The sequence below is a fragment of the Pungitius pungitius genome, chromosome 15 (genome assembly GCF_949316345.1).
Source record: "Pungitius pungitius chromosome 15, fPunPun2.1, whole genome shotgun sequence".
Lineage (NCBI taxonomy): Eukaryota > Metazoa > Chordata > Actinopteri > Perciformes > Gasterosteidae > Pungitius > Pungitius pungitius.
The window spans coordinates 2,860,999-2,883,002 of record NC_084914.1 but is presented as its reverse complement, the minus strand read 5'-3'; the positions used below and the strand labels follow the sequence as shown (position 1 = coordinate 2,883,002).

General features: G+C 47.8%; 3 protein-coding genes across 3 annotated transcripts in view; 2 read left to right on the top strand and 1 right to left on the bottom strand.

The window, feature by feature from the left end:
* Positions 1 to 22,004, top strand: part of LOC119206994 (uncharacterized) — a gene marked incomplete at its 5' end in the record, with an annotated part of 242,444 nt that overhangs the window by 33,352 nt on the left and 187,088 nt on the right. The window lies entirely within an intron of this gene.
* On the top strand, positions 1,033 to 3,116 carry si:ch211-155e24.3 (uncharacterized protein LOC100150696 homolog). The gene is made up of 4 exons (XM_037457524.2): positions 1,033 to 1,330; positions 1,429 to 1,538; positions 1,966 to 2,086; positions 2,213 to 3,116. Exons 1-4 carry the CDS (start codon positions 1,117 to 1,119, stop codon positions 3,055 to 3,057), a joined length of 1,290 nt encoding a protein of 429 aa, XP_037313421.2. The 5' UTR covers positions 1,033 to 1,116; the 3' UTR covers positions 3,058 to 3,116.
* On the bottom strand, positions 4,587 to 21,936 carry tesk2 (testis associated actin remodelling kinase 2). The gene is made up of 13 exons (XM_037457462.2): positions 21,440 to 21,936; positions 18,479 to 18,951; positions 18,110 to 18,229; positions 14,580 to 14,701; positions 13,364 to 13,412; positions 10,411 to 10,557; positions 9,702 to 9,784; positions 8,574 to 8,658; positions 8,399 to 8,482; positions 7,826 to 7,912; positions 6,897 to 7,035; positions 5,451 to 5,984; positions 4,587 to 5,268 (listed from the first exon to the last, which is right to left on the bottom strand). The coding sequence occupies exons 2-13, from the start codon at positions 18,599 to 18,601 to the stop codon at positions 5,018 to 5,020; spliced, it is 1,824 nt and encodes a 607-aa protein (XP_037313359.2). The 5' UTR covers positions 18,602 to 18,951; positions 21,440 to 21,936; the 3' UTR covers positions 4,587 to 5,017.

The following is a 22,004-nucleotide window of genomic DNA, read 5'->3' as shown; positions in this document are numbered from 1 at the left end:
ATACTCTAGCATTTAGTCTATGTTTTGAAATGGTGACAATTTGGGTAATTGATGGTTAATAAATTATTTGGAGAGAGCAACATTTGAAAATGGGAAAAGTTCCTCTGGCTGGTTATTACACTTTTTATTGATATCTGTCAAATAATGTAGATATAAAAGTTAGTAATCCATTAAAACATGCTTGTTGGTTTCTCACTTTCACCTAATATGCAAAAAGGTCAAATACAAAAAATTACTTTTGTTCACAAGTCTCCAGGATTAAAGTACATGGGTTATATCTGATACACAATTAGTACATTAGTTATAAGTGTCAGCATATGAACACTTAGAAAAGATGACTTGCTAAAAAGAAGTACAACCAATACACTGAAAGTCTGCTTTTCTTTGACATACAACCGAATAAATTGACATACAGCTCTTGACCTCATTGAGATTTATGTAGCTTATTAAGTATACTTTGACTAAGCTTGAGAATCTATCTCCCAAAATTGTGGAATATATTGTTTGATACTGAAGGATTGTGTTTGGTTTATTGATGGTTGACATCGAGAAAAACAACATTTCAAGCGATTTGAACAACTTTGCAATGTATTCCATCACCTGTATTCCCGGTGTGGAGGAGAGCTCTCAGAGTATTTACGGTAACACAACGAGTGACGCAACTGGGGCGACCTCGTTGTATACTCCAGTACGTCCCCTAGTGGCAGAGGTAACGGTAAACAACAACACTGTAAACACTAAGAAATCACATGCTTCCTGCATTTTGTTTATTTCGTATAGTCGAACGTGTTTTCGTGTGTTCATAAAAAAAAAATTAGTCATTATTTGTGTGACTAAAACCAGTGAAGCAGCAACACCGCCCTTGCGGACGGCGCGCCTAACAAAGAAAAACGAGTGCTTCTCCACCCCCGGAAAAACCCGGAAGTAAATGTACAGCTCAGGGCGCACCGCCGCCGTAGCACCCGCTCCTGCGAACAGCCATTCGTGTAGACCCTCCGCCCCCCCCCCCCCCCCTCCCTCCCAGCACCCTCCCACCCGGAAAGCGAGTCGCCTCGAAGCCGCGCACAGGTGACCGTAATTTCATTCGTATTTTCGGAGCACGCAGCGGGAGTCCGCATGGAGAACAGCGGCTTCCAGAGCCAGTTGCTGGCCGTCGTGGAGGTCCTGGCCAAGGCGGCCGTGGCGGAGATCAACCGCAGCGTGGAGGACAGCTGCGCGGTGCTGCGGCTCGAGGTGAGCCAGGGCCGGCGGGACATCGACCTGCTGAAGAGGAAGTGCGAGGGGATGGAGGCAGAGCTGAGGAGGACCCGGATGAGGGCCAGGAGGAAAGGTGAGCTTTTTTTTTGTTATGCTGCAGGTTTCCACCTGGGGTTGTGCGTTGGTTCCGATGGGGACTTGTGGCGTCTCTGTGTTTTTTTTCTTTCGCAGCGTTTTATCCTCCTGCAGCAGAGAGATTCTCCCCTTTGGTCAAAGTGGTGCTCAACAAAGAGAGCCAGAGCACGGGAGGGGGCGCTGAGGCTCAGCATCAACACCAGCAGGTAGAATACTGCTCATTCCACATGTTTTTTTTTAAAAATCAATTTGTCACCATGACATGTCAGAGAATAATAATGAAATCCTAACCACAGGTTCCCAGAGTCCAAAGGTCACGTCTTTTAAAAATAAAACACAACAAATCCCCACAGTTGATAAGCTAGATCCACGACTGCAACTATTATTGTTTTATATAGGTAAAGTATCATTGAAAAGTGTTATTTTATATTCTATTTAATAGATGGAACTTTTTGTTTCGGGTGATGAAAGTTAACTTTTTGTACACTTAGAAATAAATGAAATGTGTAAACAAAAAATAAAATCAATACTAATTTAGTGAAGTTACAATTTAACGTGTCATTAACACGCCCGGTGGGTGTTTCCTTCCCTCGTGTGTCTGTTGTGAGTATTTATCGGTTATTAATGTTGCAGTGTGCCGACGTGGAGCCCGTTACTGAAGCTCAACGCTTACTGATCAAAGAGGAGCGTGAAGAAGAAGAAGAGGAGGACGAAGAAGAAGAAGAAGAGGAGGACGACTCGCGGGACAAACTGAGTGAGTGCGTTCGATGGGCCTCTAACGCTCACACACAGAGTTCCAGTTACCCACGATGCATGCAGTGTTTTTCAGCCAATCACCGTATGAACAGCACGCCGTGTGGTTCCCTTCTGCTTTCTTTAGTCTCTGGAGCCGAGCAGCAGCAGCAGCACGGCGCCGCGGAAGCCGAAGACTTCGGGCCTTTGGTTTGCCCGTCTGACCCCTACCACGCTTTCCCCTGGCCGCCGCTGGACGCGCACCCCGGCCAGCCGGAGCTCGCGGTGAAGCGCGAGGGGCCCGACCACGGCGAGGCGCCTCTGGACCCGGCCCCCGGGTTCCTGACGGAGGAGGCCGACCGGCCGCCGTGGTTGTCCGATCAGTCCGGGGGCGCCGTGGACTCGGGCGCCTTCTCCTGCGGCGAGCACCGCTTCGAGCCGATCCCCTTCGCCTTCCCCCCTCCGCCGACTCTCTCGGCGGGGAAGTCTCACTCGGCCTCGATGAGCGCGGCGCGCGCGAAAAGGCGAGCCAGGGCGCTGGGGTTCAAGAGGTCACAGCCGGACGGAGGACACGGCGCGTTCTCTCGGGTCAACGCCGCGGCTCAATGCTCGGCGCCTCAACAATCGACTCTGCAGTGCGAGGACGCGCCGCCGGCCTCCTCCTCCTCCTCCTCCTTCTTCTGCGGACACAGCCGCGCCGGCTTCGGCCTCGCGAGGAGGATGTGGCGGTCGGGCCTCGGCGAGAAGCGCTTCAGCTGCACGTACTGCGACAAGCGCTTCGTGAGGTTCAGTCAGCTCAAGGAGCACCTGAGGAGCCACACGGGGGAGAAACCCTTCAGCTGCCTGCAGTGCGGCCGCAGCTTCACCAAGCAGTGCAACCTCATCCGGCACGCGGTGGTCCACAGCGGGGAGAAACCCTACGAGTGCGCGCTGTGCGGGAAGTGCTTCACGCAGCGCTCCAGCCTCAAGTCGCACCAGAAGACGGCGCACTGAGCTCGCGGGTTTGTTTGTCATATTTAATGGTTTTCTTTTAAAAAAAAAAGCATAACAACGTATCCTCCTCAAGGTGGTCAATTAATTTGTGTGTAATGAGTTTGTGCTTTTTATTTTCCTTCCCTTCTTGGCAGCCACTAGCATTCCGTCTGAAACCAAAGCGAAGAACACATAAACCTTCTAAACATTACATCACGCGTCATTTAGCTGACGCTTTTATCCAAAGCGACTTACAATAAGTCGCAGTAAATGTGTTTCTTCTGGTTTTTTAATGGGTCCAGATTTCATTCAATGAAACAAATACTTGTACTACTTTGGTCATGAAACCTTCAACGTCGATTTCAAAATTATATTCTTCTGTAGTAATATCTGAAAAGCAGCAAAAGTCAAATTATATAGTTATTGTTTCACAGGTTTTGTGTCAAATGAGATATGAAGCGTATTCTAATTAAAACTTTTTTTAAATGATGGTCTGCAGGTCCCATAAAACTAAAATTATTTTTATTTCTTGAAAGCAGGACCAAATACTATTGAGGTTATTAAAGTGGTAGAAATTCTTATTTAATGTGAAAATTTAAACCCAGTTTGTGAGAGCATTTAAAGTCATTGCTTGATTTTTACCATGTGTCAAACAAAAAAAAATTGAAATATTTGTTATCAGATATGAAAGAGGGGTAAACGTGATTATATTATGTACAATATAATATATTTTAGTGAAGAAAAGAAGACAAACAAGGAAAACTGAGAAGCTTTGTTATACAATCAGCAATAGCATCTCGATCTGTATTCACCAAAGCAGGTAACAAACTTTATATACAAAAAGACAGTCAAAATGTTCTCATAAATATCAAATTAGATCCTTTATACTGTAAAACAACGTTACATTGGGAAAGTAGTGAGTGGTTCGGTTTTGTCTTACTGACGAGAAACAACTATTAATCTAATGTCACGACACGAGAGGAAATGTCACCACATGAACCACCAGCTGTGAGCAAATCAGTGTGGATGTGCAATAAATGAGATTAATTCAACTAAAACACACATTGAAATAAAATCCCGCCACTGCAAGTTGTACCATCTCTTTTACTGAGAATCAAACCTTTATGCGGTTTAGCCGTTTTACCTCAAAAATATAAATATTATTCATCCGACCTGAGCTGTGTTTTCAGTGAGAAGGACTCATCCGACTGGTTTTTCCTTTTCTGTCGAAGTTTATTTGGGATTTCACTGAAATTATTACTCCAAACATCTTTAACCAGGTGAGAGTTCGGAGGAGACTGAGTCCTCGATGCTGCACATTAAAACGAATGAACCGAATCAAGGCGACTTTCTGGTGGACCGATGAGCCAAAATGTAACAAGACCTTTAAGACTTTGGATTGATGAAAGCTCGTCTGACCAAAATAAAAATGTCAATTAGTTTAAAGAGTAAAATATAGAAAACGATCCGTCTCACTCCGTTGTTTTAAATCACCTCGATTGGAAAAAGGATTTTTTTTTTTTGATTTCATAATAAACATTTGTTGAAAACAAAGAACACAGGAGGGAAAATATCAAAACACTAAGCTTTGATTTTCAAACGGTCACAAATACACAACACAAGGGATCTCCATTCACAAGACGCATTATATACGACACCTTTACAAAGGAAGAACACCTACATCATCTCACAATATTAAATATAAACAACCGTCTCAAAAAAATAATCTCTATGTCGAGTGTCCGTTGAAAAAAGCGGTTATTTTTTTTTTGGTGCTAAATGAAGACTCGTCCCGTCCCACAGATGTTAGTCATCTCCACCGGGTGCGCTTGATTTGTGATACATTCACTTGAGAGATAGAAATCAAGTGTTTGTTCGCTTTGTTTCCCATTCTTTCAGTCAGCAGCCTCCGTGTCCTCCATCCTCAGAAGTCCTCACACACCCCTCCCTCCCAAACCACCACGTGTGTGTGTGTGTGTGTTTACATGTGCGTTACATCGGGCAGGGGTCTGTCCCCTCTCTCCCGCTCCTCCTCCAGGAGGCTGGAGCACTCCATGGCCTCCCCACCGTTCCTCTCGCTGCCGTCTCCGAGCTCCTGCGTCCTCTCCTCTGCGTCCTCCCCCCCTCCTCGCTGCCTGCAGTAAGGTGGGATCTCAACCACGACGTATTTCTTCGCCCAGCTGATCAGCAAGGCTTTCGCCGCCAGGACGGCGTCAGACCGGAAGTTAATTGCTGAGAGGAAACGAGGGAAACGAAAAAGGGACGCACGATTATTGATCTTCAGTCTATTTTTACTTCCACATTTAACTGCCTATTCTTCTACGGATCTGATTATTTTTCACGAGTCTATGATGAACGTTCAAAATGTTTTCAAAAAAATGTAATTCGGGCGGAGCTCAAAGAGGAGATCTCACCCGGCAGCGCGCTGGCGAGCAGGCCGGAGTTGCAGGTGACGGCGCCGTTGTGGCTGGCGCCGACCTCGGCGGCGAGCTGGAAGACCTCGGAGCGCGGCAGCTGGGGGGAGACGGGCAGAGAGTGACAGCGCCGCCCCGGCAGCTGCCTCCAGTAGTACGACGTGCCCTGCTGGCCCCCCGCGGCGCCGTGGGCCGCCGGCTGGTCGCTGAACGCGCTGCCCGGAGGCGAGTGGAGGTCAAACACCAGCGAGAAGACGGACGCGCTCGGCACGTCGAAGAACTTGATCTTGCCGCCGCACAGGTCCTCTCGGGCGGTGAAGGGGTTGACCTTGCGGGCCTTGGAGGCCCTCTGGGCGATGGTGGGGTTGTAGTAAGGGTCCTGGACGTTCACTTTCCTGCCCGGCTTGCAGGAGAAGATGTCCGACTGGCTGCGGCTGAGCCAGATGTTTCGCCGGGGGCGCGGCGACTTTGGAGGGATTTTGTCGTCCTGGAAACCCAGAGGGTTCAGCCGCTTGAAGCCCTGGATCTTCTCCCCTGGTAGAAGAAGATGTAAAAATGTAAATAACAAATTTGAATGTCAAATACATGCATTTTAGCTCTAGTTTATATTTCAACTGTTTCAGTCAAATATGCCATCTTGTCACTAGTCTTCTGACAAAACAATAGTATTATCTGATAAAAAGCCACCAGGTGGCAGTAGAGGCTAAATCCTGTGTAGTTTAAACAAATCTCCACTGAAGTGTAGCTGGATCATAATATTATTGCAGGAAAAAAAAACAACAGTGAATGTAAAAGGAATGTCTTGAGTTTCGGTTTGCAGCGATTGATCATAATCACATTGTTCAGAGAACAGAAAGTACATTTTTTATACATATGTACAAACGGGCCGACCGTGAAAAGCCTCCTCTCACATCTCAGTTAGTGTCGCACTTCTGTAAGGAAACATCTGAGAGAATTCCGCATGGGGGGGGCGGGAAAAAAAAGATACCCGATCAAAACGCAAAAATGCCGTTGAGCAACTGAAATATTTCCTTGTGCGACGGCGACTTTCTAAAAAGGTCCAGAGTGACAACTGTCAGATCCGCATAATAAGATACGAGATGTGCATCGCTCACGCCGCTGTGTTTGATGTTGTTGGATTGAACCGGACACCACAAGTGTCGCTTCGTTAAACCCCCCGCCCCCCCCCCCCCCCCTTCCTCCCCTCGGGTCACATGCTTGTGGTCTCCTTCCTTCCAGCGCGGAGGTGAAGCAGCCGCTCGGCTCCTCGTAACTGAAAAACGTTGCGGCGATACGCCGGACCGAATTAGAAGTGAAACAGAGCCTCCTCACGAGGCCCAGAGGAGGACATAAAAACAGCTTTCCGTTCGCATCGTCACAGGAATTCGCCGGCTTTCATTCACCCTGAAGCTACGCCCCCCCCAACGGCGAGTGAGACGCCGTTACCGTTGGACGCCGCCTTCTTGTCGACGTCCCCGCCGAGCGGGTCGCACTCGCGCTCCGTCTCGTCGGCTTTGAGGCCGGCGAGAATCTCCTCGAGGTGCCTGACGATGTCCGGGAAGGAAGGACGCAGTTTGGGGTCCATCTGGGGGACGGAAATAAGCACAAGAGACGTTGATATACAGTTGAGACACATCGGATCATCATCAGAACCACAAGGGGATCCATTACAAGGAAATCCAAATTTCATGGCATATAGGAAGATGGAAAACTGAAGATGAAAAGGGCGGGGGGGGGGGGGAGCAAAACAAAATGGGCAGTAAAAAAGCAGAAGTAGACAGAGAGTTCGGAAAGGGAACATGTAGGAGGGAACAAAACAGGCCACAAAAATGTAGCCCGAGATGAAGACATACGGCCAAGTAATTAACTAAAGTAAGCAATTAACTACACTCCTCTGGGAGGGAAAAAAGAAGGATAAGGGAGGAAAGGAGGATGAAAGAGAGACAACAGACAGGATGAGAAGAGATGTAATACAGGCTCAATCAGCAGGGTGCTGCACAATGTGGAATAACCTCCCCCTCCTCCTCTGAGGTCTGTAATTAAAATAAAATCACAAATCCCCGTCCAGGGACGAGGAGGTGAGCAAAACTAAACTCCCTGGGAACGCTCTATGGAATTTATTTTTGTTTGATTTACCGAAATGTCCTCCCCCTCCTAATGGTGACTTCATTGGAACAACAAATAAATACATGTTTGACCTCGTGACTGATCCAGCTGGTGGTGAACAGAAGACCCCTCCCCTCCCCAACAGCCCCCCCCCCCCCCCTGCATGTTAAACTAAAGCAGATTACTCAGTTAATCAGATTGCCCCTCTATTCCTGAGGTAAGAATTACTTAAGAAGTTAGAAATGACAGTGTCACTACGCTGCACTCACGTTGCAGCAGTTGAAGGCCAGCTGGAGGAAGTCGTGTGGACAGTCTCCGACCATGTGCTGGAAGGTGTGATAGTCCAGGCCGAAGTTCTGCTCGGGGGGGGAGAGAAGACACAGCGACAGGGGGGTTTATTTGACGGGAAGTCCCTCCGTGTTCCCAGGGATGAAGACAGAGATCGACGGAGCTTCATCAGATGTTTGACAGGCTGCGACGCGGCGCTGCCAAGAACCACACTCGTGTCAAACTAATCCCTCCGAACACGCGCCTGCCGACTGCCAAGCCTCAGTTCTGGCTTCCGACATCTCGAACAACACTGTGTGGCTTCATAGTTTTAAGATATTTTGTAAAATACTGTCAAAAAGGCACATAAAAATATAAAATACAATACAAACAAACCTCTCTGGTAGGTGACACAAACACAAACACTTGGTCCCGGTTGTTGGGCGGGTCAATGAAGGCGTTAAGGTGCCCGTGAGGTACGTGAACGGGACAAAGACCCAACACCACGTGATTTAAGGGACGCCGGCGGGCGGAGCGACGCGAGGAGAAAATCGATCGGGTGGAGGAGCGCTCACCTCCGTGCGGGGCAGGAAGTCGGGGTCGGCCTGGACCCTCGCGATGATCTCACACAGGACGATGCCGAAGGAGAAGACGTCGGCCTGGAAACAGAGAAACCCAATAAGAGTGATATACAGAGTTAAAAAAAAACAATCAAATGAAACTTAAAGAGGTCAAAGTTCAGGACGTTACCTTCTCGTCGTAGGGCTCGTTTCTCAGAACCTCTGGAGCCATCCAAAAAGGAGAGCCGACCACCGACAGCTTCTCCACTTCAGCACTAGACACACACACACACACACGGCCCATTATAGTCAGGCAGCTTCAGAGAACCTTGTGGGAGTGAGTGAAGCTCTTTAATACGTCATTGTGACATTTATATGAGACTGAGCAGCTTCTGCTCGTGTGGATTTAGATGCGGTGAGGTCGGCATGACAAGAGGACACGACCTCGCCTGTCTAACCGAACCCTCAGAGTCCGTCCAAAATCCCTTTCATCGTTCATTTGATCCCGTCCCACGTTTGTGTGAAATTGTCATAATTAGGATTAAGAATTCTTGAGTTGTGGCCAAAAAGGTTTTTTTCGTCTTCTTCCCAGGTCATCTAAGAGTCAGCGTTAGTTTGAGGAAGTTCCCTCCAGGTATTACTGACATATCAAGTTCATGAGAATGACACGTCTTCAATATTACACGCAGGTGTTTTCCAAAACAGAAAACAATTTCTCTTTCTCTTTCTCAATTTCTCCCTCTTCTTTGTGCCACTACAGCATTAAAAAAAAAGAAATTCTCTGATGGTATCGTCCTCTTATCAAAACAGGAGGAACACGCTGAAGTGACTCACCAAAAGCTGCAACAGGAAATAGAGCAGAAATGGACTTTGGACATGTGATCTCATCATGGTTCCTTGTGTGAGTGAGTTTTGAATAAAGACGAGAAGACGAACGCCGTTGAATGCGATGCGTCCCGTGAAAACGGATCGATCGGCTCCTGAGCTGCGATCGGCGGTTTGAAGTTCTCTGGTCGCCGCGGCAACCGTTCCGCCACGTCGCCGGGTGATTGAAAGGGTGTCGCTTGCGCCCCGAGGTGCGCTCGACTCTCGACTGGCTTATGAGTAACGTTTCCATTCCAGGAGTTAGAAATCCCTTTATCTAATTGATCTATAATATTTATTTAGAATATGATTTAGTATTTGCTTTTCATTTGCTTATTTCATGCTGATCCCCTGTATCCTATAACCTTTACATCCCATGGATATCATTGTATGAGTTGTATTGATGAAGGGAGATGGGCATGTGACATGTGCAGTCTTTAATAAAAGAACTTACAGGTTGGTGGGGATCTTTTCTGCGAGGCCAAAGTCTCCCACCACCGCTGTGTAGCCACTCTCCTCACATTTGATCAGGCAGTTCTGTGAACACAGAAAAGCAGCGTCATTGTTTCCTCACGATTTTCTGAGGAAGTTGTGTTTTTTTTTTATTTTTTAAATGTTGCAGGACAACAATTCAAAAGCTCCACTTCCTGATTGAAGTGTCTGTATTATTTTCCTTCTCTAAATAGGAAATAAGAGGACATGTACAGTTCTGCAACTTCCCAGTAAAAACTACCACGTGAACTTCATGTAAACAATAACATGCTAACAAACGTTAATGTTCTACACACTTAATATCATGGATTTCTACATATCCACTTGGTAATAATTGCTACGGCCACATCAATCTTTTTTTTATTTTTTTATCCTTTGCTTAGACATGAAAATGATACGAGGCAACAGCAGAGGGAACGCTGTCTCCCTGCCAGCTCCCTGCCAGCATGGCACAGATCACCACACCTGACTGACAGCTCTCTGCAGGGTGGTTTCAACGGGCCGAAACCCGAGTAGAGAACACGCAAAGCTGCAGCTTTTCTATCCGACGTCTAAAGAAGGAGGCTCGTTTTAGGAGATTGCAGCAAAACACACCGATATTATAGAAAAACACTACTATTTGAACACATCCACTGGTCAGTACTGGTAGTTAAAAGCTTGGTCTCGCTCACCTTGGAGGTGAGGTCCCGGTGGAAGATGCCCTTGGAGTGCAGGTAGGACAAACCGCCGGCGATCTCAGAGGCCAGCTTCACCCTCGTGGGCCAACTCAGGTGCTTGTTGCTGTCTATCAGCTGCTCCAGGTTCCCTCCGTTGATGTACTGGAGGAAAACAAAGACACACATGTGAAGAAGGTTATTATAGTTGACTCTTACTTCTCGTAAAGTTTGGTTCATAATTCTCCAAAACAACCAATGATTTATTCACAAATGTCCTTCAGCTGAGAAAAACACAATGTGCCCGTTTGGCCGCACCAAAAAGGCGTCACATTGGCCAGACGAGGAGATGTCAAACCGCAGCGAACGTGGTGTCAGCGCTCGGATCGCACAGCCCTCGCCGTAACCACGGAGACGCCGCGGTCACGGGCCACCTGGCGACGCGCGTGTAACTACACAAAAGATAACGGGCCAACTCCATCCGACACGATTAACTGTCTGTTATGCAGCCGATTGGAGGGTGGTGGTGGGGGGAGGGTCGGATGGGGGGGGGGGGGTCGTTTCGGGTGTCGATCGATCGACTGAATCGAATCTGGCCGGCGGCCTGGTTCAGCGCGGCTCGGTAAAAGTGGCGGTTTCTCGCCCCGCGGCCAGATCGGCTCAGCGGGTTTAACAGCATCCGGGGTCCTTCCCTCAGCCGGTCGGCTTTGATCCAGAATAACTCGTCTGACCTTGTTGCTCGGCTCGCATGCAGACGCCCTGAACCCGGTAATCCCGCGGCCGCGCAGCACGAAGCGGCGGACGGGGGGGACAGGGTGGGACACGGAGACGGGTCAGGACATCAGGGAGGGGAGGAGGGGGTTTGCTTCTTTGGAGAGAACTGGTTCTTTTTAAGCATTCAAGTGATGCACTGCTGCCTAAACGGATCCACGTTTGGGTTACTACTCGTTGAATTGCCTTCTTACAACAAAGAACGTTATTCCCACTAAGCTGTGCGGGTCTTTTCCAGCTGAATGCCTGGTTCACGACCCTAATCACACTCAAAATCTGCCTCCGAAAAAGGAACAAGGACGACATTGAGAGCGTTTTCATCTTCCTCATACATTCGGTATGTAATTTACCCCAAAGTGAAAATACACATAACTGACTCGATGCTAAATATATTCACATGTCATTGAAACCCAGAATCTCCAACATAGAAAACCCGCTTCAAACTTTTAAATAAACATTTAAATTCAATGAGAGGCATTTAGTTCAGAATGTTGATGTGTCACCTAATGCCTGGAAGCGTTTGATGGAATGTTTTTTATTTTGTAGTAGTCATTTTTAAAATAACAAAAGGGTCGAGATGTCGGAGGATCACGGTGTTGATCCAACAAATTCCTCAATTCTCACATCTGTTTTCTGCCTGGTTTGAGGGGGGGGGGGTGGGGCGGGGGGAGAACCCCTTGAGGAGGGACAATTAAAACTCAGATACATCCTAACGCCATCGCTGCAACGGGCAGAATGCGCAGCGTGCCTGGTCCAACGTGCCAATCACACGGCGCAATAGAAAAGAAAGAAAAAGCCTCTTATTCGTGCACAGCAGCATTTTTTTCCCGGAATTTGCTTCATCCTATTTGTGGAGTTACTGATATTCCGCGGTAATTACTTGACAAAGCCCACATTTGAGCAATGCATGTGGGCTCGCCGTGTTTAACCTGAACGGCTCAGGAAATGAGGAACATGTTGTTTCGGAAATTGTTCCGCTACAATTTACAATTACAACAACTAAAAAAAATTAAAAAAAACCTGGAAACGCTCAAACAGAAAGATCCTCGTCCGCTGGGAGCAGCTTCAAACAGAAGTGTAATCCTGCCAAGGGTCATGAATTACCATTAGCCCAGATTATGCTCGCAGGAGCCTTTCCTATGAAGTGATTGGGATCCTGCAGAGACAAAGCCAGGCTCGCCCCCCCCTCCCCCCCGCCCCCCCAAAGCACCGTCTATCCTACACCTTCCACCGGAGCAAAAAGTGACTCCTTCTGCCTCCTTTCTGTGTATTCTGCAGAAGCCTGTGGACTCGCACACATCCCTCTGTGTGTGTGTGTGTGTGTGTGTGTGTGTGTGTGTGTGTGTGTGTGTGTGTGTGTGTGTGTGTGTGTGTGTGTGTGTGTGTGTGTGTTTTCTCCACGCAGCCCGGGGCCCACGCAGTAACTTAACTCTCCACTTCCTTCGATGCGCGGACCTCATGGTGGGGGTCAGGTAACAAAACAGCATGAGCCCGTAACCGGGGGGGTCACGGAACGCATCTCGCTTCTGTCGCGCGCGGCACAACGGGATCCGTTTACCCCCGCAGCAGGAAAACAGGACCTACCGCAGCGTGCATGCAGCGTGCATGCAGCTTTATTTATACGCTCGGCTTCATTCCGCTGCGGTATAGGAAGAAAAATGTGTGTGTGTGTGTTTGTGTATTTGGCTTCCTAAGATGTGTTGTGTTTCCTGCGTTTTCCGTCTTTCTTGGTCAGAGCTACAATGCGTGCATTCACCGAGCAACGCGGGCGGCGTAATCACGTACACGTGCGCGCGCCTGGGAGCGTTTCCAACAGCGTGCGCTTTCTTCGGAGTGCGATGAATCGAGTGTTTTGTGCCATCTGTGCACAGTTACATGCATCGTTCTGTTTACAGTCACATCCGCTGCGAGTGTGTGTGTGTTTGCGCACCGATATGTGCACGACCACGAGACATAAATCACACAGCTCCGCACTGTTATTTTAACTATAGGACCTTGTCACAGAGGGGACAAATAAATCAACCGCTCCTCGAGCACTAACTAATGATCATCACAGACACGAGGTGACACACAAACACGGGTTAAACACAGTCACCGCGGTCAGGAAACACCCTTTGATTGGGCTCATTGTGTGCTTGTAACGAAGCTCTTAAAAAAAAAAAAAAAAAAAAAAAAAAGGTGAAGAGGTGTGTTGTCCTACCTCGGTCAGAGCGTGAAGCTGGCCCTCGTGGACACACACTCCCTTGAACCTGGGAAGAAAAAAAAACAAAAAAAAAAGAAGACAGGGAGGATTAAGTTGTCATAATGCTGTGGTTTTAATCTCAGAGACAAGCCAAGGACGTGGGAAAAATAGTGTGGTCGTGATCGAATGGAACTTGCGTGACCTCTGAGGAAGCACAAAGAATAGTTGAAAAGGGATTAAGATACGAGCGGACAAGACCAGACCTGTCATCAGGGGGATAATAACAGCTCCGGTGCTTCACCTGCATACCATCGGCTACTCCACAAAACAGAGCCCATCAATCTCTACATTCTTAATGAACACCCAACCGTCCACAACGCAAGCTTCTTTTGCAGTGTGATGTCACTATTTCAGGCAAAAGCCTTTGTTCACAATCCCTCTTTGACGTGTTTTAAGTCAAAAAAGGCGTTTGGGAACACGTCCTGGACTAAAGTGATCAACGTGGCGTGCAGAAAAACAAACTCGTAACACTCGAGGCAGCGAGAAGGTCGACTCTGTGGGTCCTCGGTGGGCTTCGGCGAACAACGGCCCCCTCAGTGTCCGCTCGTTAACACGCAGACACACTCGCACAATCCACTTGGCTCAACAAAGATGGCATTGTAAAAGATACAGAGTGAGTGTATGCACACACACACACACAGGCTGACATTTATGCATGTGAGTGAGTGTTTATTAAAACACACACACCCAGGAGAGCGGAGCAGAATGTGAGCGCGTTTACTACAATGAAGCAAACACTGATTTCTATTCTCAGGGAATGAAGCTTTTGGAATTCTGGTTGCTGTAAAGTTTTATTTAGCCTACAGACTAAAGTCCTTTCCGGTCATAAAAGGCGAGGCAAGGTCCATTTATTTGTACAACACCCTTTAAACACACAGGCAGTTTAAAGTCTTTTATACAAGACAAAGAAGTTCTAACACCACCGTTAGGGCGACCCGTCCGACCCTCTGACCCCCCCCCTCCACCCCTCCCGGGCCCGTCACCAATCGACCCTCAGTCAGGTCCCACAAAGCAGCTGATGTTACGAGATGATGCAACAATGAAGAAAAACAATTTATAGTCATTTATATTCAAAAAGTGTGCTTGCTTGCACCATAAAACACGGCTTTAAATCGGTTCCCTTTTGGTTCTCCGCATTGGATGTAATGTGTTCTTCGGTGAGTCATTTACCAACCTGAGTATGTACGGATGGGAGAGGCGGTTCATCAGCTGCACCTCTCTCAACATGTTCGCTCGGTTGCTGCTGAGCTTGTTCATCTTCAGCGCCATGACTTGGTCTGAGGCCCGATGACGTACCTGCAAAGCAGTCACATCAAGTCAAACATGCTGCAAGTGAAAAAAGGCAAACGCGATGCAAGGAAAAAAAGGTTAAAAATCAAAGCTGCGGGAAATAAAAAAAGCGGAGGAGAGCGGCTTATAAAAGGAGAACTGAAACGGGGTCAGTCATTGCTGACCGGCCGTGACAAAGTACACGTGTCACCCCAGAGCTGCACAATCAATTCTGTATTATTGGGCGTTTGGACTTTAGTTTCCATCTCAGTTTTAGGTGGCGGTAGCATCCTCCTCATCCGGGGGGGGGGGGCTGCAGCCGATCCCAGCATGCCTCGAGATACTGCAGACGTGTCGCAACAGGAAGAAAGAAAAACAAAGCTTTTCCTACTGATGTTTCAAATGTGGCTACAAGAAGTGTAATTGTTTTGTTTGATGATTAAAATGACTAAATTCTTAAAAAATATTGAAATTTGCTTCCAAAGAATCACAGCAGTTTGCAAATTCTCTGAAAAAGCGCTAAACACTGTTAATCTCTCTAATGACGCGAAAACAAATGATTTTGTTATGATTGTTGGCTCCCATTAAAGAGTGTTTGGGGGAGTGGGAGTCTTTCATTTGCCCCCCCACCCCCGATCAGTCCACTGCCTTTGAAAGAGTCAAGTGACCCGAGGTCGTCGCAGCGCAGGTTTCAAAAGCAGGACACGGCAGTGCATTAATTAGCAATCGTTTGGTTTCTTCTGAATACACTCCTGTGCATGCAGAGAGGAAATGTCAAACCACAGAGAGCAGCTGCTGCAGGCGGACACACACACACACACACACACACGATGCATGTTTAAATAAATGAGACCGAAAGGCCTCCACCTATACCGGTGTGTCTGACGGTAAAGTGGCTGCAGCAACAAAGAGCCTATTTAAACGTTATCGAGGGCTCCTCAGGACAGGAAGTCATCGTCCTAGTTAGATGCAAAGCAGGGTTCCTGCCGCATCGCAGCTAAGCAGCTACATACATGCATATATTTATACACACACACACACACATCAGCAGCGAGAGACACAGTATGGTCAGTTGAGGAAAACAAAAATAATAATGTATGAATAGACACACGTGTACATCAACAACAACAAAAAACAAACGCTGGAGCATCATTTGCTTAAGCAGCATTTGTTTTCCCCCTTCGGCTAATCATTGCAGACCGCAGCTCGGACAGGGAAAGTCCCGAAAATGTGTATCTATGGAAATATGTCACCAGTGGTACTGACTGACGGGAGGCGGAGTGGGCTTCTAACGCGGCGGTTTGTCTGAGCAAATAAAAACGGGACAGTTGAGTCCATGTGGATCATTTGGGAGAAATGGGACATTTGTTGCTAAACTCTTGAGTTCAATATTAGGAGACATCTGATCTCGTGAAAGAAGCAAAGTTATCAAATTTCTCGGTACGCAGTAGGAAAAAAAAAAAAAAAGTTGCTGATCCTGGGTCAGATCGGGGGAGTTTCGGGCCTCCGTCCAAAGAGACAGAAATCGCTCTGTTCAAGTTCAAAGGAAGGGGGCGGGGCTACGAGCCGGCGGTCTCCACCGCAGGAACAACAGATGGTCACTCCTCTGAAGGCCTCCTCCCCCACATCCGTCTATCCTCCTCCGACACCCCCATCCCCCCATTGCTCACTCTTCACATCCCCCCTCGTCCGCATGTATTCCCAATCCCCCCCCCCCCCCCCCCCCCTCGCTGTGGCCTCCAACAGGCAGTCGCCCCCAATCCTCATCTACTCATCTCCCCTCAAGCCCTAGTTCTTCGTTTCCTCTTCCTCCTCCTCCTCCTCCTCCTCCTCCTCCTCTCACCTTTCTGCACACTGTCTCCCGTTTTTTACACATTTTCTGGAGACGTATACCGAAAAAAACCTTTCCTCCCTTTTTCTCCAGAAAACCACCACATCTCCTCTTCTTCTCCAGCACCGAACTCTTAAACCAGCTGATAACATTCACCTTGTTTCACCCCCCCCCCCTTCTTGGTTTACGTATGCATTCCTCTGTCTCTCACAGAAAAAACAAACACATATTCCCATTACACAGCAAAGGGCTAAAGTGGTACTTATAATAAATTACACACTGGAGGGCACGGCCCACGCAAACGTGTCGGTAAGCTTGATTGTGTGTCCGAACATTTATGAGAGGCTGAGCTGGTTTAATTGTTCATAATAGGCAGGCAAGTCATACTAGATGGAGCAAATGAACAGCCTTCTATGGTAACAGTTTGAAACAAATCATACGTTATACGAGCAAACACCGCTATTTATTGAACGTTTAACAATCACTTAAAACAATAAATACGTTGTTTTACGTAGTTTAATGAAGCGTTTTGTTTCCACCAGTGTTTATAAATGCAGGGAGAAACGGTTCGTAGTCTGATACCGTTTTAAACCATACCTACAGTTCACCGGAGGTCACCCTCAATATACAGGAGTATATAGTTTAAATCCAGCAGGAGAGTGACCGCTGTTTAATCACAAGCAGTAAAAAGAACGAGCTGCAGCTTCACAGACACACAATGAGGTGCATGTGACAACTGGGTCATAATTAACAAATGCTTTCATGTGGCTGATAAATACCAATCAAATAAGCCCCGATTTGCTCCAACGGGCATCTCTGAGGTCAGACCGAGCCGTCCCAGAACTCACCGATAACTGTCAGACACTATCATCATCATCACCACCATCATCATCATCAATCATCCCACCGCTGGGTTTCAGCCTGACAGTAACACACAATGGAAAACTGCACTTCAAACCACATCAACAATCTGATAGAGAGCTCATTGTTGTGCACGGATGGCTTATTATCATTTCAGTGAACACGTTCAGTAGTAATCATAGAGCCTGGCTTAATGTCATCCAAAACCTTCCCAGCAGTTATGCTTCATTAATTGGATTATTTCCATCCACATACATATAGTTGCGAACTTCACAAGAGGTTGTAATTTGTCGTTATTCACCCCCATCCACAATGAATCATGTGTAATCGTATAAATGACTCTGCCGGTGCTCAAATGGTTAACATAACCAACCACACGGATCCCGTTCAAGATGGGGGGGGGAGTGAACCAAATAACGGGGTCAGAAGTCTGTGTTCAAGTGACGTCTCTGAAGTGGCCGCGCTCTAACTTGACCCAGAACTGTCAACCGAGTGAAAGCCGAAGACACCCGAGAAACCACCAGTCCCCGACCGACCCAGTACATGAACACGATGTAACCATATGGAATGTTGCTTTGGCAAGTAAATGCCATTTTATAGTGAAGGCGCAGCATCACCGAATATAAATCATTCCCTGGGTCAGATGAGTAAGTGTTATCTGAGTGAGCGCGCCCGGGCCTATAATGATGAACTCCAGCAAGAAAAAGTCTCCAAGACAACGAAGGAGATCATCTCCAACGCACCTTGTAGACATCAGAGAAGAATCCGGAGCCAATCCACTCACAGGTGAAGTCATCAAGGCGTGTGAGACATGAGAAGGCACTGATGAGGGCTCTGTAGGACGATGGCCACACCCGGCCCACCTGGAGGAGACAAGACCTGACTGGTTACCAACAGGTTTACACCTTTATCGGGTGGGCACGCTGGGAGCGGGGCGCCGCGGAAACTCCCGTGTGCATAAGAGCGAGACGGAGGTAAGAACGTTGCCTTTAAGTGGGACACGAACAAGAAGAAGAAAAACTAAAAGTGAGTGGAAACAATCACATACATTAGTTTGAAATGCTTAAGCCTGCTGTAAAAGGGTAAAAATGAGAGAGAGAAGAGCGACCGACCTGCGAGGGCGGCCCCGGGCCCATCTCGCTGCCCCCTACCCCTCCGAAACCCGCTGCGTCCTCGCCGCCGCGGTCGGGCCGCGTGGGGAGCCCAGCGATGGAGTTGCGTTTATTCCGGTCCATGGTGACGTGAGAGACGGCGATACCAGTGACCTTGTTCTGCAACGTACCCACATGACAGGAGCCACTGGATTGTTTTTTTAACGGGGGGCCGAGGGTTCCACGGCAGCACGGGCGTCACTCAGTTCGTGTCCTGGCAGAGAATACGTCACTACCATAGACTTTCAGGCGAATGTTTCAGCGCGGGGGGGGGGGGGGGGGGGGGGGACGACACCCGCGGGATTCACCCAAGCCGGGCTGGATCCAGGGTGTTTCCGAACGGGTCCGGCTCCTCTCTGCGCGAAAAGTGGAAAGTCCACCAGGACGAGAGGGTTCTCACATGTTCGACAGATGTATCGGGAGCCGTTGGAGACCTGGAGAAAGTAAAAGGGAAAACATAATTAAGGGTTATGTCTAAAAGAATCCATCTTTTTTTGTGAATGCTGTTTTAACAGAGTTGAGGCAGTACACGGGTTCAAACATCCAACAGAAAGTGTCGGTTCTATAATTCTATTAAAAAAGGTGTTGCTATTTGTGCTCGGCCTCAGGATGGACGAAACAAGCCACCACTGCTCAACGGGCCCAGATGTAATGGCTGTAATAGGGGCCGATTGTCCCAATTATGGGAGATTAGCCAAGGAATAGCTCGGGTCCAGGACCTTCCTGCCATCCAAAACAAAGTCAGCAGGGTACAAAGGGTAACAGGAAAGGGAGCCTGTGGCTTACGGTCCTAAACAATGTGGCTTTCATGTTGAATTTTTAGGAACACTTTATTCCAGAGAAAGATTTCATTGTTGCAAATATGTTTTCCCGACACTTTGAGGTGGGGTAAGCTTTAGTGATTAACACTGGGTGTAAATATTACATTAGTTTCATCATGAGAGAACTCCAGAGTACCTGTAATGATTGGCAAAAACAAGCGAAATGCCTATTTTGAGAATCAGTTAATCCTTCGAGTTATTGTTAAAGCAGAAATGACTTAGGAAAGTTCTAACATAGACAAACTTTTCCTTTAAGTACTTGAATCCCAAAATGAGAACATTGGCCTTTTAAAAAGGAATACACTCAAGTGACCTCCTTTCAGAAACAACAGAAACCATCTTGGACCAAGAAGAGGTCTCCTAAGATCAGAAACTAAAAACAGCATCGAGATGACGAGGTTGTGCTTCGGTCCGTCAGCATTCCGCCACAGACACGAGACCGCAGGGGTCTCTGCAGATCTGGTGGACAACTTCTGACATGGTTCTCTCCTCCAGGCGCATCCCCACACAAACCACTCATCATCCACTTTCTCTTTAGTCTTTCGATGACATTTTTAGTTTCTGCCTTGCTGAAATCGTACGGTCCAAATAAAATAAAAGAAGAATGCGTGCCACAAGCGCCCCGGGGGCCATTCTCTCTCATTTAAGCAGCTTCCCGAGGGGGACGGAGCGGAGACACACATTCGGTCTGCGTCGCTGAATCCGAGAGGCTCAGCAGGCGAGATGGAAACTCTGCGTAGGTTTAAAAACGGCTGAAGGTCACAGAGAGGAGCTCCATCGGCGGTCAAAGCCACCGATTCCGATAAAACTTCGTCATTCGTGCCAATGACGCAAACTACTACGTGAGCGGAATTCTGTGAAACGTAAATATCTATCTATCTTCAGTCAGGAAGAAGTTTCAGCCTCAGGCAGTAAACCAAAGTAACACCCACTGCTGCGGTAAAAAAAAAAAAAAGAGACATCGTCAATCCATCAACAAAATCCCAAACTACAAAGAGGACCACCTCGGCCACATGCTATAAAAACCAACTACACACCATTTAAAAAGGAGAAGACGACACAGAATCCTGCAATACTGAGACACACGATAACCCTCAATGAGCTGCAGCACTGCAGGAAACCTTTTTGATGTAAGCGATTAGAAAGGAAATTGACACGCCGCCAGCGTGCACTACTATATTTGTTTCTAAACCACAGGCTCACAGGGCTCGGCTTCATGGCACCACAGCAAAGGGACGCTCGGCGTGGAAAAGGGCGGAATTCTTATTTTGGGGGGGTCTGTAAAATGTGGCTTGTTGCTGCTCCAAACCAGATGGCACATCTCCAAAAGCCGCCTCAGGCCACACGTTCCAACGTGGTTCTGATGGGGGGGTGGGGGGGGGCGTATCCAGCTGTGTCCCGGTGGATTACAGACCAATAGAAAATGTCAGCGGTGAATCAAAAACTTAAGTGATGTTGTAATGACAGGTTGCAGCACAGGTTAAAAAAAAAAAAGTGTCTCTGAAGGGCATGGGGAATGAAATGGGCGTGAGTGAATGGGTGTGTGCCAGGCCGTGGTTGTGTGCACCTGAATCACAAAAGAAATGAAAAACAACAACAACAACAAGAAAAATCACACGGGTTCAGGAAAGATTTTCTCTGTAAACTACAAAGCAGTTCCATTTCTCAAGAGCAACAGTTTCAGATGGATTTCAGATAATTGAGCGGTCTCATTTCACACGGGGGGGTGGGGGGGGGGGGAACAAGTTATCTTTGTCAAGTAAATGAGCAAAGGGCACATTCAACTAAAGTGGAAAGAAGGGACCGCAGTCTATTGTGTTGGGACCGAGACGACACACGAGCCGCATACCGGTCATTCCGCCGCTGGTTCAAAGCAGTGACCGAAACCTCTCCTCGTTGTCTTTATCCCGCGGACAGTTAACAGTTAACGAGCCCAAAGCTGCACAAAAAAAAACCCCAGCTTGAAACAAACAAGTCAGGGGCTCAACAGCGGCGCTGGACCAAAGGAAACGTAAACAAACCGGGAGGAGAAAAAAAAAACAGCAGCGCAGGGGGGGTCGTTATTTTCGTGTACCCGTCGATAGAAGTTTAGCCGACTTACCTGGTTTTACCTCCGGGGAATGAGTACAAGAGCAGACGAAGCCGGGTGCCATGCCCTCCTGTCGGGTCGCATTTATGGAAGAAAATAAACGACGAACGATATAAAAAAAAGAAGAAAAAAAAGAAAAGTGAGGTCCCGCGAGCTGCGTGGCTGCAGTGTGTCAACAAAACTCTCAGCTAAGCGAAGAGCTAACGAACGTTAGCTCGGTTCACCCACACGCGTAAAAAACAGGAAGTTTTTTTTCGTCGCAGGGGCGGTTTAAGAAGTCCGAATTCCCAAAGGTCGAAAGCTCAGAGTGCTCCCGAAGTCCGCTCCCGTCCCGCTCGTTTGCCACTAAAAAAAAAAGAAAGAAAGGGAGCAAAGTACGACGTGTTTCGAACCGCCCGGGATGTTAGTTCAGCCGATTTGTTGCCGTTTGACAGCTCCGCCGTCTCTCTTCGCCCTCTCCCGAGTGACTCGCGCTTAACCCGCCCCACGTTTTGATTGGCAGGTACATTGACCAATCACTGGCGACAACACGCCCCACAAACACACACACACACACACACACATACATACACGCACA